Source organism: Necator americanus, chromosome V, assembly GCF_031761385.1.
Source record: "Necator americanus strain Aroian chromosome V, whole genome shotgun sequence".
NCBI classification, from domain to species: Eukaryota; Metazoa; Nematoda; class Chromadorea; order Rhabditida; family Ancylostomatidae; genus Necator; species Necator americanus.
Genome location: NC_087375.1, coordinates 12,828,877 through 12,846,394, shown reverse-complemented (window position 1 = coordinate 12,846,394; position 17,518 = coordinate 12,828,877). Strand labels below are relative to the sequence as shown.

At 41.4% G+C, this 17,518-nt stretch overlaps 4 protein-coding genes across 6 annotated transcripts; 2 read left to right on the top strand and 2 right to left on the bottom strand.

The window, feature by feature from the left end:
- Positions 1-3,180: 3,180 nt before the first annotated feature.
- On the bottom strand, positions 3,181-3,875 carry RB195_013695 (uncharacterized protein; the record flags this gene model as incomplete). 2 transcript variants are annotated; one of them, XM_064203638.1, is made up of 3 exons in its annotated part: positions 3,181-3,311; positions 3,611-3,679; positions 3,734-3,875. In XM_064203638.1, the coding sequence occupies 3 exons, from the start codon at positions 3,873-3,875 to the stop codon at positions 3,181-3,183; spliced, it is 342 nt and encodes a 113-aa protein (XP_064059519.1). The 2 variants fall into 2 exon arrangements, with proteins under 2 accessions (XP_064059519.1, XP_013309360.2); XM_013453906.2 differs by lacking the exon at positions 3,181-3,311 and having other exon boundaries at positions 3,543-3,679.
- A 4,134-nt stretch (positions 3,876-8,009) lies between these two features.
- Positions 8,010-8,295, top strand: RB195_013694 (uncharacterized protein; the record flags this gene model as incomplete). Its single annotated transcript, XM_064203637.1, has 2 exons — positions 8,010-8,063; positions 8,134-8,295. 2 exons carry the CDS (start codon positions 8,010-8,012, stop codon positions 8,293-8,295), a joined length of 216 nt encoding a protein of 71 aa, XP_064059518.1.
- Positions 8,296-9,367: 1,072 nt separating this feature from the next.
- Positions 9,368-16,890, top strand: RB195_013692 (uncharacterized protein; the record flags this gene model as incomplete). Of its 2 annotated transcripts, XM_064203635.1 has the most annotated exons (7): positions 9,368-9,449; positions 11,228-11,242; positions 11,740-11,795; positions 11,864-12,016; positions 12,078-12,367; positions 15,970-16,031; positions 16,658-16,890. In XM_064203635.1, 7 exons carry the CDS (start codon positions 9,368-9,370, stop codon positions 16,888-16,890), a joined length of 891 nt encoding a protein of 296 aa, XP_064059515.1. The 2 variants fall into 2 exon arrangements, with proteins under 2 accessions (XP_064059515.1, XP_064059517.1); XM_064203634.1 differs by lacking the exons at positions 9,368-9,449; positions 11,228-11,242; positions 15,970-16,031; positions 16,658-16,890 and having other exon boundaries at positions 11,742-11,795; positions 12,078-12,371.
- RB195_013693 (uncharacterized protein) lies at positions 14,116-14,505 on the bottom strand (the record flags this gene model as incomplete). Its single annotated transcript, XM_064203636.1, has 1 exon — positions 14,116-14,505. The coding sequence occupies one exon, from the start codon at positions 14,503-14,505 to the stop codon at positions 14,116-14,118; it is 390 nt and encodes a 129-aa protein (XP_064059516.1).
- Positions 16,891-17,518: the final 628 nt, after the last annotated feature.

Below are 17,518 nucleotides of genomic sequence, written 5' to 3'. Positions count from 1 at the left end.
ATGGTCAGCATAGAATTTTAAAACCGGTTTAAAACATCAGTATCAGAGGTTAAAATTTCATTTATCACGCTATTGCGTAAGATCTATAACACTGTATTCCTACAAAGATGTAAAATCTGCCAACAAAAACTGCCTTCGTTTTTTCGTCTTTTTTAATAATTACGCGGAAAAACGAATAGTAATTGATTGAAGCAGGCCGATACAAGTTATGTACTGCTACGAAAGAAAATGCACCTGATGATTGTACTCACTTTTACATTTATATTAGCCGGTCTGCTCGAATTCGGCAAACTTGCTTCGTCGCGGTTTCAAATGCTCAGTCACTGCGCGACGAAGATAGTGTTCAACTCAAAATTTTGAACTACAAAAACCAGAGTTTCGCAAAATGTCACTCATTTTTCAGTGTTCTTTGGGTTTTGTCGCTTTCCATTACTTCACAAGGCACGTGATGATCTCCAGAATAAAAACGGTATCTTTCAAAAACACACCAACAATCCGTCTTCCATTACTTGGCTGAGTCAGACAAATCGTAAATTATTAGGTTGTTCGGATATAAACGAGACTTTCGACTCGAACTTTCAAACATCACAAAATTTTTTATAACAAGTCTTTATTCCAAACAATATTCTCCACAACTATCAACAACGCTTCGCCATCGATCATGCAGGTTGTGGATGCCGTCCTCAAAGAATTTGGTTGGCTGTGAGTCGAAGTATGATGCGACCCAAGATCGGACTTCGTCGATATTGTTGAACTTTTTCTCCGACAATCCGTGATGCATCGACCGAAATAGATGGTAGCCCGAAGGAGCCAGGTCCGGACTATACGGCGGATGCGGCAAAACTTTCCAGCCCCACTCTTCGATTTTTTTTCGATTTACGGACAGCTTTATTTCCAACACTCAGCTTATGAGGAACCCATTTGCCGCACCGATTTGTCTTCCCGATTGTATGTAAATGCCCGTCAATTGTCGAATTCGAACATACGAACTCTAGGGCAAGTTTTCTTGTAGTTTGTGTCGGATCAGACTCGATCGCCTTTTTCAGTAATTCGTCGTCTACCTGAGGACGACGTCGGTGTTCTTCGTCTTCTGAGCTCTCATTTCCATTTTCAAAGCGTTGAAACCATTTGTAGCATTGACTTCGCGAAATCACATCCTCAATAAAATAAAAATAAGAAAATAAATTTTAAAAAAATAGACTAAAAAAATAAATTTTTATTTTTATGAAATGAAAAATTTTTATGAAATAAAAAAATATTGCAGAAATCAAAAATAAGCAAAAAAGAAATGGAAATATACAGGAAAACGCCAGGAACAAAATGGAACCAAAACTGTCCAAATTGCTGTTCGAAATTCGTAAAGTTTCGAAAGTCTCGTTTATATCCGAACAACCTAATGGATAAATATCATCGCCGACTGTTCCAGCACTTCCCACGTTTCGATCCCTTTTGCGATGAAAATCGCTAGAGTTGTCCTGTTCAACAGAAAAAATTAGGACGTACAGAATGTAGAATGTTTGCAACTATATAGACATCCACATTGATGAGACATCAGACCGAAATTTGGGCCCTGAGTAATCTAACCTACGAAATGTACGCGAAGTGAGTTTAAGTGGACGGACGAAGATTTCTGCCATCGACTAAGTCGAAGAAGTGCCGCGCAGTGAAGAATCCTAACGCAGTAGAGTGCGAAGCATGTGGTTCCGCGTAGGTGAGCTCGACTAGCGCAACCGTAGCCTTCTGGTTAAGCTTTCTATAAAATGTATGCAGAGAGTCGAACAGGTTTCTCAGTAGTGCATCAATAAGATTAAACAACCTTGATAAGCTCCTTTTACTCTAGTTTTATGGTCTCTTGCTCTCTTTGCGTCCTTCAAAGATCTTACTCCACAAAGATACCATCTCTCTTCTTTTTGTCGTGACTATGCATGAACACCCTTCTGCAAAAAAAAAACAGACTTTGGGATTTTGATAAATAAGATTGCAACAAAAGATTCACTAATCATGCCCATTTACACAAAAAAAACGGAACGGAATTCGAATTCCCACAAACTAAGTTATTAAAGGTGTGTAATCTTCAAGTGTTTTTCTCACTGTGTTATTCTTTAATGTGTCCACATTTTCACTTCCTTCTGCTTTCTTCGACAAAAAAAAGTAGGAGAAAAAACCGTGGCTGTCGGATGTAGTCGTTACAGTCCCCCCCACAGGTGCAGGTTCAAATTGTCTCCCACGCCACGCCCTCATACCGTAACTTGAATCTCTGATAGCCGCCCCCATCCAACTTCCGGGAAGGAGCGAAGGGTTTACCACGGGTCTTGATTACGTGTGCGTTCGAGGCAAAAATGTCTATTCTGACTGGATACATTACATAGTAAATTACATTTCACTTTCCAGTTTATTTTCGTGTTTGTAAGCAGGTGAACTTCTGAAAATTAAGCGCTGTCAGGAGGAAATAGGATAGTATGAGAAGGAAAGCGTGTACGAGCCGAATTCCTTCTTGCTCGCGGTGTTCCTGCTCGTTCTAGGTCTCGTGCAGTCAGAGATTTGAATATTCGCTCTAGGCACATATAAGCTTTATAACTTGCACAGTTATATGGCGGAAGTTATCCAAATATTGCACAAAGGTGCTGAGGTTTAGAACATTGCCAAAGGCCAACACAAACAATTGAAATAATTAGAGGGAGCATGGAGTCTTGGTGACGACTCTTCATTTTGTTAAAGGCATCACCCCACGAATCTTGGGATGGTGCGGGTTTCAGGCAGGTTATACCTACACGGGGCCGTGGATTGTGGGTGAGAGAGTGATTCCATTCATCTCTCCCTGTATCAGTGTAAACGGACGACCCCAAAACGTTTTCACGATGTCCTATATTGCAGCGCGCCACCCCTGCACCGTCCCGCCGTCTTCGAAAAGTCGAAGACCCATTCGGACGAATCGCAGGTGGAGCGGGGCACAAAGTTGCGCATTGCAGCAGAAGCCGTCGTAAGAAGCAGCGTACAGGGAACGTTCGTTTAAACTGATGCAGGGAGAGATGAACGGAATCGCTCTTTTCCCCACAATCTACGACCCCGTATATGGTTGGGTCAAAACGACATGAAGCATTGACAGTTGCATCAGGGTGGGACCATGGCGAACTGCAGAGATGGATGGTGGTAGTGTGGATCCTTACACGATCCCAACCGCTACGCTCCACCTTCGAGCGCAGCCGTTTGCGCAACTGTTCGTGCTTCATGTCGTTTTGACCCAAATATAGGCATAACCCAGCTAAAACCCGTACCGGCACGAATTCCTGGGATGATGGCCTCAAGCTTAGCTGTGGGAAATTGTCAATACCAAGGTTCTCTGGTCGCTCGGAGGTGGTCTGGAATTTGCCCGAGTCACCTCACTGGCTATGTAACAGTGACGAATGGCTCTATTCTGTGCAAGCTCTGGCTATCTATCGAAAAGGCGGCTGCAGCTGTGTACAAAAACAACACGACGGACACGTATCCTTCAATATCTTTAATTGGCACTTAAGATTTTTTTTATTACAGTAGCAGAAAATCTATGGACTTTTATCAGTACTGCGTTTTCTCCTCTTGCCAAATGGGGGATACATCGGGAAGAACCCACCCATGCCACCCATGCCGCCATTAGCGATCATTGATCCAGCAAGACTTCCGAGAAATGCTCCTGCCGCAGCTAAAATGTATCATTGGAAAAGACACCAAAATTACAGACTGTTCCGTTCCCAACCTGACCAGCCTCCACCTCCACCATATCCGCAACCACCATATCCTCCACAGCCATAGCCATAACCATAACCATATCCACCGGCACCAACGTGGAGAACAGGTCCGGTCGCAAGGAGGATGACAACGATAAACTTTTGCATCATGTTCTTGCTCGAAGAGAAAAAAGATTAGTGTTTTTGTGGCCTTGTCATGTGCGTTTATCACTTACGCTTGACCCAGGATAAGGTTGGGGGATACGATTGGTATGGTGCTGAAGGATGAAAGATAAAGTCTCCAGTATATTAGTCCACCTGGAATGTGCCAATGCGTTGTACTTCAATTTGTAATGGTTGAGAAATTGGAACGTGTGTTGTCATAAACAATGACTTGCGGGGGCCGATCAAGTCATTGTTTTTATCCTCCCGAATCTGTTACCAATTTATCAACTCTGAGAGGATGAAAGGTTTGGTTGGTACTAGGACAGCTTCAAACCATCGACAGTGCGGCCACAGCGGACCTCTTACCGACTGCGCAACACCCGCTCTGATACGGTAGTGACAATTTGATATGGCAGGATGTTCTGAGAGACAATCTTGGAATAATAGACAGCAAGCAATGGCAGGAAGATAACTGTTACGTGCATATTGTTCTGTATATTTCGTAAGCTTTGTATGTGTATACCTATGTAACTGCATTTTTGTACATATGCTACAAAGTTCAATAGTTAATTTTTGTTGTTTATTAATAGTGTAGACTTCAATGTTGCAACCCTACAAAGTCGACGATTGAAAATTTAATAATACAAAATTATTTCCTAAAAATACCTTGGCAGCATTTTCAGACCATACATTTCTCTTAATAAAGATTTCATCCTCTAGATGTTATAAGGGAAGAATATTCTTGACAGGAAACAACTACTCATTTGCTTGTAAATGACACAGCCATGGTGATGGTCTTCAGAAGAATGCCGGTAATCCTGCAGGGTTGACTGATGGCTAATTTCTAAAAGTTTTCCTGGATTCCTTTTCCATCTGCTCGATCCAGTCAGTCGACGGTTCCGTTTTGCATTTGACGAAACTCAGCCGAATGCAGCTTTCGGTCAATGGCTATATTTTGATATGGCATCACGTTAAAGGCATAACTCAATTAACTTTGTTGCTCACACTCGGGGGCGTCTCTTATGATCTAAAAATGGCGTGACTTAAATTCCTTCTTTGACTGGAGTGGCACGAGACAGTTACCACAACTTCTCATTACGAACGCACTGCTGTTTAAGGCCGTCTAAATTTTGCAATCCATGTCAATATAGACGGATTGGCGTTGTCAAGGAGGTTAAAACAAGGCTAGGAATTCCTCGCTATCTTCAGTATATTTTCGAAGTTCTTCATATGCTCCCGAGCATACTCGTTTCCCATTCCTAGCCCTGTTGTTCGATCTTTCGTTACAATGATTGGCTGACTCGGATGAATTTAATGGTGCAGCAGCTCATTTAGTTCATTTTGTTGAATTAGCGGACAGCATCGGAGATGCATGTGTTTTTCAGTCTTTTTCACATCTGGGTAGTTTTTCACATCCAATCTTTCCACACGTTTCATTGAAACCACCATTAGCTTCTGATGGTTCAGGTTCGACGTTGTAAAAGCGATACGTTCACCGGATCAAGGATTTGTAACTGTCCACCACCAACTTTTCCCCTTATATTGCAAATCCCACATTATATTTTTGAGAAAGCTGCTAAACGTTCCAAACCAGGCTGCATTATCACGTCTAGCATTATTTTCCACGTCGATGTTGAAACAGGATAACAAATCCAAAAAAAGTAGCAAGAGTTTGTATCCACCAATCTTAAACAGAAGCCTATAGTCAATCGCCTCTATGGCCTAATCTGCTCTGCCGCATGCTGTGATGGTGCTGGAAAGTAGAAGAGCGATCCTGCAGACCTTCAATGTTCTTAGAAGGACAGACAACGTAAAACGGCAGCCTTCGTCCATTTTTTCGAAGATTTACTCTATTTTCTGGCGCAAACGCAAAGTTTTCAAAAACGAATGGCGAAGCGGAACCTTTTCAACCACGCAGAAACGGTCTTCAAAATTGCTGCTTTATTTGCACTCAGCAGTCTACCATAGTTAGCTACTTTTGGATCCTAACTATTGAAGGGTTTAGAAGAAGAAGACGTTTTCACGGTGCAAGAAAATAGGTCACGTGGGTGCTTCACTGCTTCTTTTTGCTTAGAGATGGCGAAACAATGAAACATATATAAGGACAATAAGATTTCTCATAAAGGTAACAAAGCAGATACGCACGATCACATATGGAAATTGGAGAAAATAGTGAGAATAGAATTTTAAGATAGTGGTGAACCGGTTTAAAACATCAGTATCACATGGCGAAATTTCACTTCTCACGTTATTTCGTAAGATCTGCAACAGTGCAGTCTACTAAGATGTGGAAGCACTTGTGAAAAGTGTATGTACGCGAAAAAAGCGATCGTTAATTGTTTGAAACAGAAGGAAATAAGTTATGTACCGGCACGAAAGAAAAGGCACTTGTTTGTCGCATTCAGGTATCTTCTTAGATTAGTCCGTGGATCCGAATTCAGTTACTTCCTCGGCATTCCAAATATCCAGTCACTTCGCGCAACAAACATAGTGTTCAAACTGAAACCTTGCCAAAAGATCAAATAAGGGCTTCGCAGAGTTGCTTTCATCTTTCAGTGTTCTTTAGCGCTTTTTCCCTTCTATGTACATTTCACCATCCCTACCTCTAGGCATCTCCAAGACACAGCGATGCGCTTCGAGAAACAGACTGGCAGTCTATGTCCATTACTTGGATAAGTCGGAGGGATCGTAAAGTGGCAGCTATCGGCGCTGATTGTTGCTGCACTTGCCACGTTTCTTTCTACAAAATCTCAATTCCTATTTCCTATACAATAAAAGGAAGGAACGAAAAAAAGAAACGTATAGGATAAAGAATCCCTCCACTAGTACGTAAACATCTGTAGGGATGGGACATCAGGCCGAAATGTGTGCAACTGAAATCGTCATAAAAAATGGCGTTTTCCATTACTATTTTGTGACGATTAAAGGCATCGCCCCACGAATCAGGGGTTCAGGCAGGTGATGCCTGTACGGGGTCGTTGATTGTGGGAAAAAGGGTGATTCCGTTTATTTCTCCCTGTATCAGTGTATACGGACGACGCCGGAACGCTGCTTCCTGCGACGGCTTCTGTTGCAATGCGCAACCTTTGTGCCTCGCCCTGCCTGCCATTCGTCCGAATAAGTTTTCGACTAATCGAGGGCGCAAGGGTGGCGCGCTGCAATATAGAACGTCGTAAGAAACAACGTTCCGGGGTCGTCCGTTTACACTGATACAGGAAGAGATGAACGGAATCACCCTCTTCTCGACAATCTACGACCCGCATAGGCATTAAAACGCCTGAAACCACCCCAAATTCGTGGGGTGATGCCTTCGAGGAAACATGAGCGAAACCATGCTGGGTTCCACAATCTACCTTCCTTTGCGTCTTCGCTGAGGTTTCCTCACCACGTTAAAATCATGATGCACTTTTCAAAACAGTGGCCCATATGTTACGTGAAGATTTACATCCTGTTGAAACCTTTGATGCTTCCGTTGCCATGCCCGAACCATAACACGACCTAATTTATGTGAGCCACGCTTTTGAAAAGCGAAGGCCAAAATGGCAACGGCTCTGTCAGCCATTCAGTCTTTATTCTCATGCTACCCAGCAGAAGCCTCTACGTAGGTCAACAAAATTCGGCGGGAGGTTTCTGGAACCTTTCAACTTGTACAAATAGTCAACAATAACTGCAATGAAACGTGAAGTCACCACCATTTACTACTTCAAAAACGAAGCATCCTCCCATAAAACACGTTTTCTGAACAGTTTCCGGTTCGGTTAACGGTGAGATGGATTGACCGAGAAAATTAGGTACAATAAACGCCCATAGAAGATTCTTTTCTTGAAGTTTTTCTTTTTCTGGAAAAATACCAACAGCAGTACTATCTACTGCCACGAGTATTGATTGAAAAATTTCCTCTTGAAGGTTGAGTGAAGTTATTTTTCATTGAGTTTGCCTCATGGTAGTAACTCCTGCCGGTTTCTGGTAAATTTTTTAAAACGGTACAATGCGTTCATATCCAAGACATAAAATAAGGGCAATTCTATATTTTTTTGGCTCTCATAGGTGGAATGTCGAGTTTGTTCGGTGTTTGCAACGTTCGAGAATAGTAAGCAGCACTACCGCTGCCAATTTTTTTCTCTGAAGATGCTTTTAGACATGGACGGCGGCCGTATCTTCAACTGGATCAATCTCGCTTTGCACATTACACAGGCAAATATGCATATGTTTTCTCACTATTAATTTTTTAACGCCAAAAAAGAGCTTAAAAAACTGATCGTAGATCACACCTTTGCTCTCATCTACCTTTTTCCCAAAAGAACATGAGTTCAATGCAGCTCTAAAATACCAAATTACGCTTGAAACACTTGAACAATGCTTGACAGCCTGCTACGAAGAGGATGACTGCACATTCGTCAAATACGATAAGGCTAAGGCTTGTTAATTTATTGTCAAAAAAGAAACAGCCGGATTCTCTTCATCCACCTCAATTTTAGGGTGCATGCACTGTCTTCATGGAGGGAACTGACACGCAGCAGCCAAGTGATGCATTGTTTCAAATACAGCGAGATTCAGAGGAATCCTCATGTGAATCCAGCATAACGATTGCAAAGGAAGTCGCGTTCAAGAGTATTGAAGCTAAGACCAGCGGTAGCAGCATGTCATGCCAAATAAACGTAGACGCTCTGACTGTTGTCTATACATACGTAACTGAGAATGGCTTGTTCCTCTATTCAACTGATTCTTCCGGATTCCTTCCAGATGGAGAAGCACCTGTTTACCAGTAAAGTTTATTTAACTTCGAAATACCTTTTCACTCTTTTTTGTTAATTCGACTTGCAGTCTTTCGAAAAAAATTGCTTATTTCTGACCACAAGGGGGAATGCATAAATGTATTCATTTTCAATATTTCTCGATGTTTTCAGCTTGCCGACTTTTGAGATTGCAGCGATATGTCAGATTTAAAACTCTATCTTCCTTGATTTAAGAGAACTGATCACATTTTCCGGAAAAGTTCCCGAGAGTTTTGCAATCAGAGGGATCAGTCACTGATAGTTCCTGATCATTCACCAATTTTTGAAGTAACAGAACTAGATATATCACCGTATCACCGGCCGGTTTGTGCTTGTTGTGGTTAAAGGCATCACCCCACGAATCTGGAGTGGTACGGATTTCCGGTGGAGTATTCGTATACGGGGCCATAGATTATTGAGGGAAGGGTGATTCCGTTCATTTCTTCCTAATTGCCGTAGAAAACGGCTCGGAAGATGCGGCTTCGAGCGTTCCGGTGCACTGTTTTCCACAAGGAAACCGTGTAGTGCGCCAGCCTTGTGCGGCGCGGCATCTTCCGATCCGTTTTTTACGGCAATTAGCAAGAAATAAATGGAATCACCTCCTCTTCATAATCTACTAGGCCGTATATGAATACTTCACCTGAAATCCGTACCACCTCAGATTCGTGGGGTGATGCCTTTAACAAACTAATTTCTTACCAAGTTATTTACTGTGGTCAGATAATGGCTGTCAAATTGTTCAGTTTATTATTCACGAGGAATCCGGAACCACAATGCACGGCTGTACCTGTATTTGTTCGAGCTAGTGAGTTGAATCTTTCCTTTCAAGGTAGAATGCATCCTCCTATTCGAAAGCACTTCATTCGATGTATAAGAGAATTCTATTAAAGATCCTAGATAGATTCGTAAAATTAGCTACATTGTATCAGCAGGCTTAGTAATAATTTGATCATAAAACCAGAACTTCGAGGATTTTCTGGAGGTGCTCCTGTTATCAGCTTCAACGTATTCATCGACCGCATGACCTGGTGTAACAAAGTGATGGAAAAACAATAAGTCACTAGGAAAACAGTGTTGTTTCATAAGTTCTTTGGTAATAGCTGGACTAAGGACCATTAAGCCAAAAAAGATTGTTTGTATAAGTCATTACACAAAGTAACAATTTCGTTGAAACCGTGCTGTTTCGAAAATGAGCGCCATCGTGTCATTAGTATTATTTAATCACTGTAAATATTAGAATGTCTAATTCAATCCTACAGGTGACTTGGAACGAATTTTCAAAACCATAAGACGAGCTCAGATTTCATTCAATTTCATTCACAGTCTTAAGGAAAAAAAATTAGAAACGTTCGCAAGCATGATTGAGTTTTTACACCTGCAAAATGAAAGCTATAGTTGCTGCATTTTCGTCGCTCCATAGATTGTCTTCACAACTTTTTTCCTTTATCTTTACAATTTCCACAATTTTTTCACGACAGTAGGAAGTAACAGAGTATAGCTCAATGATGCTGAATAGTTTCAGGTCACCGTCGTCTGTTCTTTGGGGACGTGTACAACACCACCGGATACTACTTCCTCAATGCCTACGTGTATGCAGAGCGTTGCGTGTCCAGTTCAGGAGAATGTTCTGGGACGAGGGAGTTTCGGGAATATGTCTCTGAAAAAGGCCACTATTCATATTGCACTAACTCAGACTTGCCGGTCTCCGACGTTAATCAGAGTTTTTTCATGGTTGATTTTCGAGCCAATGTCGGTTAATCTCAATAAAGTTGCTCTTCACCACACACAACTCCATTATAAAGGAACCGGATTATTGCGGATTGCATCATTCCGCTTGATCCAGTCTACAAAATTGAACAAAATCACGCTGAAATAGGCAAACAGCTTTACAATCTTAATTGGCCTAATCCAAACTTGGGCAATGGCTTCTAAACTCAACATATTCGCTTGCCGAAACACCTTTGATGTGATGTAGTCCAACGTAGAGTGCCTTGATTGCTACGCGGTATCTCAAATTTGGGTAATTAAACTTTATCTATGTTTATGTTAACCAATCGTTACAAATATAAGGCACGAATAATGTTAAAGCTATATGTGTAAGATCAGAAATAAATGTTACAATAACACAAAGGGCGACTAAGCGAAGTTATAATACAAAAGGATAACTGCAACAAGTAGTGCACAATATATAAGTGATGTATTGATGCACCTTAGACGAATATGAATGAGACAAAGAACTTTGACTCCGCGCAAGTCACCATCTAACTGATTTCTGCCCACATGCGTCATCTATATATGCGAAGCGATGCAGCTGGTGTTGCAGCTGCGTTTTTTATCCAAGCGATGATTTGTACTAGCACTTAACTTAACACGTGTTAAATAGTCTGATTCGTGTTTGAAATTTGCAGCAGAAGTCAGTTACCGTAATCCTCATTTACTGTCTATCACCTTCGTGATATTTAAAAAGCCGACCCTTATTTCGATTCGAGCCTTTCATCCTTTTCTAAGCAGGAGCCGTTGATTGCTTCCGTTGCTAGCCACAAACAAAAGGATGAGCTGTTTTATGGGAGCCACGTTTCTGAGGGACGGAAGTCCTCAGTAAGTCATTCGGTCTTTACTCGACTGCTACTCAGCAGCAGCCTCTACTTAGGAACTGTGAACGAAGTTTTCGGGACCTTCTTTTATGTTATAAACGTTGATATCAAAAACTGCAATGAAACGTGAGCTCCTTTCTTAATGCCACATGTAACGAAAAATTGCTACAATTCTTAAGCGTTGCATAAAGTTGTTTTACGTTAAATTCGTTTCATGCTAGCAACTTTTGCTGGTTTCTGCTGGATGTTTCAACGAATCACCGTACATTTTATATCCAAGAAAAGAAAAGAAAAGGAATCTTATCGTTTCTAAACAAAATCTAGCGAATATCGCCATGGACGCATGTTTGGACTGGTGTTAGCCTGTGTATCTTCAAACTTCATCCAGAAATCTTTACTTTTTTTGGTTTTCCTAGGTGGAATTGCAAAGAATTTGTTCGGCAATGTTTGGGAATGCTGATCATCCCAACGATCAAATTTTTGTTCTAAATTTACTTTCAGATATGCACAGTGGTGGTAGCCTAAACTGGATCACACTGGTTTTGCACTTTGCACAGGCAAATATACACATAATTTCACTTATATTGCTCTGCCTTTAAATAATAAACCCAACAGCTAATTTTAGATCACACCTTTGCTCACATCCACCTTTTTTCCAAGAGAATGTGAGTTCAATGCAGCTGTGAAATACCAAATTAGGCTTGACGTACAGAATCAGTGCATGATAGCTTGCTACGAAGAGAGCGACTGCACCTTCGTTAAATATGAAAGCATTAAGGCATGTTTATTTATATTTTTAAAAATTGCATATGCATTCTCCTTATTTACTTGAACTATAGGGTACGTGTACTATCTTCACCGACGGAAATGTGGTGCAACAACCTAGTGATGCGTTGTTTGAAATCAATCGAGGTCTAGAAGCTTCCTCATGCGAGTCCAGTATAACGGCACCAGAAGAATTGGCGTTCAAGAGCATCAAAGCTAACCACAACAGCAACGAATCATGCGAAGGAGGAACAAGAGAACGAAATGACCTTACTACTGTCTACGAGTTCCAAAAAGGCTCCTTGCACTTCTATTCAACTGAATCTTCGGGATTTCTGATAGACGAAGGCACACTAATTTATAAGTAAAGTTTGTCAGATTTAATAGCACAGTTTCTTATGAAATCGATTTACTACCATAAAAAAGAATTTTTACATTAATTCCTTCGTCTAATTTGTGTTGAAGATTCAGAAGAAGAGGAAAAGGAGAAACAAAAGTTATGTCAGTGTTTCCTGCGAAGTTTTCACTTTCTATCTGACAACGGTGTTCCTGCTGCGGTGCAGGAAACGAGTTCGTAGGGTATTCTTCCTAGTTTTCTCGCCAAATTGACATTTCTATCTTGCCGACTTCTAAATTTGCAGGAATGAAATATGTCAAGTTGGAAGGTACTTCTCAAGTCCAAAAGAGTTGACCGCCTTCTTCTTTAATATTCCGAAAGGATTTTATTACTCAGTGATACTCATCGATTATTCGTCATTTTTGTAGTGTAAAGGTCGGCTAAGTAATCTCCTAAAAGTTGAGAAAAAGCTAAAAGCTTGAGATATCTCAAAAGAATTTCTCTCTAACACTCATATTTCACAATGTTCACAGTCCACAATTTCTGCGAGTATTAAGAGACAAATTTTGCTGCTTCTTTTCCTCTCCTATTTTGCGTTGAGTATCGAGAACAGGAAGGAGAGTAAGAGAAAGAGAAACGAAAGCATTCACCGTAGAGTGATCATTTCCTGCCTAACGACAAAGTTCTTGATGCAGAGAGAAAAGGAAAGAATGCGTAAATGTATAATTTTTATTTTTTTTCCATCAGAAATCAATGTTCCATGCTCGCCGATTTTGGTTTTTTTTTTGAGAGTTTGTAGCGATGTGACAGATTAAAAACTCCATGTTCTTAAATTCGGAAGGGCCGACCGTGTTTTCCGGAAACGTTTTCCAAAAGACTACGTTCGAAGGTATATGTCAGTTATGCTTTTTGATCATTCTCCAGGTTTTGTAGTGTTCCCTATTCAAACAATAATTCAAGAGAAAGCTAAACTAAGATATCTCCATGGAGTTTCGTACTCATACTCACTCATCGCCTCATAACTTGAACAGGCATCTCCCATGACAATTTTGTTAAGTTGGTCCAAAAGTCTTGCTCAAAAATATAATTTCGGATCCAGAGTTTTAGAGGTTTTGAGTTGAACTTTTTTGGGAATGGAATATGGTTGAATGCTCCAGAAACTTACACCAGAGAGGTATATAACGATCGGATTTCGCAGGTTGACATTCAACCATGGCTCCAATGAGCCACAGCCAAGTTCGAGTCATCGTATACTAGTTCCTGCAAAGCCACAACGCATGCGACCCCACCGCTCATATCTGTGCTACGTTCAAAAGAGACTCTCTTGAACGCAGTACACATATGAGCGGTCTTCCAGCGGCGCGTTTGATGTCGCGTGGTATCCAGTCGCTTACGGCTCTGGCTCAACGATTGTCGTTGGAACGCATAACGTATCCGGCTCACCAAATTTTGCCTCCTTGGCATATGCGGCATCGTTTCTGGTCTTCGATCGGTGACGTTGGAGTAAATTTTGAATCCCTTTCTCCATTTACGTAAAGTGGGTTACTCCTAGCATCGTCCTTTCAATTCTGCGTTCTATGACGCTGATCGCATTTTCCTCCTGCTTGCGAAACGTCCACGTTTCTGAAGCGTACATCAGAGCAGGAAGAAGGGTTGAATAGGTGAGCACGGAGCTGGATGTTCTTGGTCCTCTACACTACGTCCTCGATGCCCTTGAATGTCTCCCAAGCCGCTCGTTTCTTTCGGTCCAGCTCTGAGGTCGGGGTTCATCATGTTTATTTCCCGACCCAGATAAACGTAGCTGGACCATTCGGATATATTGGTTCCGTTGAGCGTGAATGGGCATCAGAAACCCATCCGTTCATAATGAAAATAGTCTTGTTTAGGTTTAGCTGAAGACCGATCTTTCTACACGTTTCATCAAATTCGGGCAGTAACCGTTCCGCCTGATTGATGCTTGATGGCATAAGAACGATGCCATCAGCAAAATGAAGATGGTGTAAATGATAGCCGTCAACTTTCACTCCCATTTTATGCCATTCCAATCCTCGCACCGCGTTCTCGAGAGTGGAAGTGAATATTTTGGGTGGAATTGTGTCACCTTGACGAACCCCTCTGTTCACGCCGATTATGACATCATTGTAGAATGGGAAACTTTTGGTCATGAAATTGCTAAACACTCACGAATTATCTTTATGTATAGAGGAGGGACGCCTTGGTTGCCTAAGGCCTCTATGATCGCTTCGGTTTCAACTGTATCTTTCATCTTCCTTCATCTTTCTATCCTGTTAAGGTTCACTCTCGTGAAGAGCTTGTAGACAGACAGACAGTAAGCAGGTTTAGCGATAGTTGCCAATGTCTTGTGGGACTCACTATTTATACAACAGCACGGTTTTGCTGTTTTCTTCCATTGCTTAGGAACCTTGCATTCCGACAGATAACGAGTGAAGAGCTTCGTCAGTGTGTTGATAAGGACTGGCGGTAGGTACTTCAGGTGCTCAGGCTTGATTCTGTCGAGACCGGGTGATGTACGATTCTTGACCGACATGATGTTATGTCGGATTTTGAAAGGGACGACCTTTGGAATGTTATGCCCATCTTCCCTCGGGTTGTGAGGAGAAAACGTGGCTGTCGAGGAAAACTGAGTAGAAGTGGTGAATCACCTTTTCCATCCCTTTCTTGATGCTGCAATTGTTCCATCTGAGGTTCCGAGAGCAGTCATTATTGTTTTACAATCGGCGAAGTTCCGACAGGAGTAACAAATGCTCTGTTCCGCCTCTGCAGCTTCAGCCAACACTTCTGCTTTTATCTCTTTGAGGTCTTCTTTCAGCAGTTCATGCAGCTCCACGTGAATGTATCACCTCTAGAGGTTTCGGAGACAGGCGTATCTTGGTTTTTCAGAAACTCCTCGCTTTCTTCGTACAGTCGTGAAGATGTTCTTCAAGCCGTTCATATTCGCGTTGATGATGTCCATGATAGTATCTTCTCAAAAGCCGGCAAACGGCGCTTAGCTCCCAGTTGATGATGGTTCTAGGAATTCGCTTTGAGAACTTCGTGGGTTTTTCTCCTTTCCGTGTGTAAGAAAATCTTCCTCGAAGAAGGCGGTGGTTCGATCCGTACAAAGCTTTGGTACAACAGCGACATCTGTCTGACAAAACCTTTACTTGGTTCAGCTTAAGAAAGTAGTACATAATCAAAACCTTTACTGACGACGAAGTGGTCAACTTCAAAATGATACCTTCCATCGGGAGACTCCCATGTCCAGTGTAGAAAGGAGGGCTTCTGGAGTTGCGAGTTTGCATGGATGGTCTTAGTCGTCAAGATGAAATCGGAAAGCCTCTCTCTCTCTTTCTGCAAGTATATATAGAAAACTTCGACTTCTTCGTAGCTTGATAATGGAGCGTAAACGAAAAAGATTGTTAGAGCTGGCATTGGAAAACATCTTCTCATCTGTAAACTTCGATTCAGGTTGTAAGTTGTTTGAAAGAGTCGATGTTTATTGCCATTTTGACGAGGACACCAACGTGTCCTCGTCATTTTAATACCACTTGTTTTCGGGTACTGTAGCCAGAGAAAAATTCTATGATTAGAAACAGCTGAGAGGTGGAAAGTGGCTTGGAAATTTTTAGGCACTTCTTTACAAGGATTCCGGAGCCCGAATGCACGGCTGTACCTGTATTTGTTCGAGCTAGTGAGTCGAATCTTTCCTTTCTGCGTGAAATGCATCCTCTTCCTATTCGAAAGGAGTTCATTTCATGTATGTGAGATTGCTAGAAAGATTCCAAATAGATACGTGAAATTAGCTACATTGCGCAAGTAGGCTAAGGTAGTAAATTGATCATGAAACCAGAACTTGAAGGATTTTTTGGAAGTACTCCTGTTATCTGCTTCGACATATTGAGAGACCACAGAGGACTTGCTGTGAGAAACTGATGGAAAACCAGCCAGCAAGTGAAAAACAATATTGTTTTGATGAGTTCTTTTGTGATGAGTATTGATTAATTGGTATGTATACTAGGATTTCTAATGAAAATTTACAGAAAACTTCGAAAGAACTTCCAAAATCATTAAGATAAAATTTCAAGCTTATCAAGCTCAGATTTCAATCAAAGCAACAAGAATTTACATTCTTTACGAGAAAATAAGATGGAAATAAGCTTGCTCGGGTTTCCACACCTGAAAATTGAAAACTGTCGTTGTTGCATTTCCGTAGACTCTATAGATTATCTTTGATTCTCGGTCCTTATTTTTGAGATTTTCGTAATTTTTCTGTTACAATAAAAAAAAGAGAGCTACACAATGATGCGCCTGTATCAGATCACCGTCGGTTGTTCTTTGGTATCGCGTACAACACCACTGGCTACTACTTCCTCAATGCCTATGTGTATGCGGAGCGTTGCGTGTGCAATTCAGGAAAATGCTGTGGAACGTCGAAATTTCAAGAATATGTCGCTGAGGAAAGGAACTATATATATAGAGATAACTCAGAGTTGCCGACCTCCGATGTTAGTCAGAGCTTTTTTATGGCCAGTCAAATAAACCTCAAATAAAGTCAACAAAGTTTCTATCTGGGTGTCTGTAGATTGTTCTTCGAAACATGCCTCTTTTGTGTCTCTTTGAAAAATATAGATTCAAAGCTTCATTCTTTACGTGTATAACTTCACATGCCCGAGGAACCCTTTTTAAGCCGCCACCAAATTGATAAGAATGAAATAAAACTCGAAGGTGCATGTACGATCTTCATCGAGGGAAGTGACGTGCAACAACCGAGTGATGCCTCGTTTGAAAAAAAAATCGAAATGTAGCAGATTCCTCATAAAAGGAGTGGCGTACAAGAGCGTTGAAGCTAAGCCTATCGATAGCAGCAAATCATGCGAAGGAAACCCAGATGCTCTGACTGCTCTCCATGTATACACAAATAAGGATGAATTTTTCTTCTATTCAACCGATTATTCGGATTCCTCGTAGATGAGAGAGGGCCCAGTTTTTGGCAATGTTCATAAAATTCCAATGTACCTATTTACTCAGTCACGTTAAATGGCCATAGAGTAAAAGAGGAAATGTTCTGCTTTCTTTCCCTTCTTATTTTTTGATGGGACTGAGGATAACAGAGGGAAGGAGAGAAACGAAAGATGAGATAGCATTTTCCTTGGAGTGGTTATTTTCTAACTATCCACG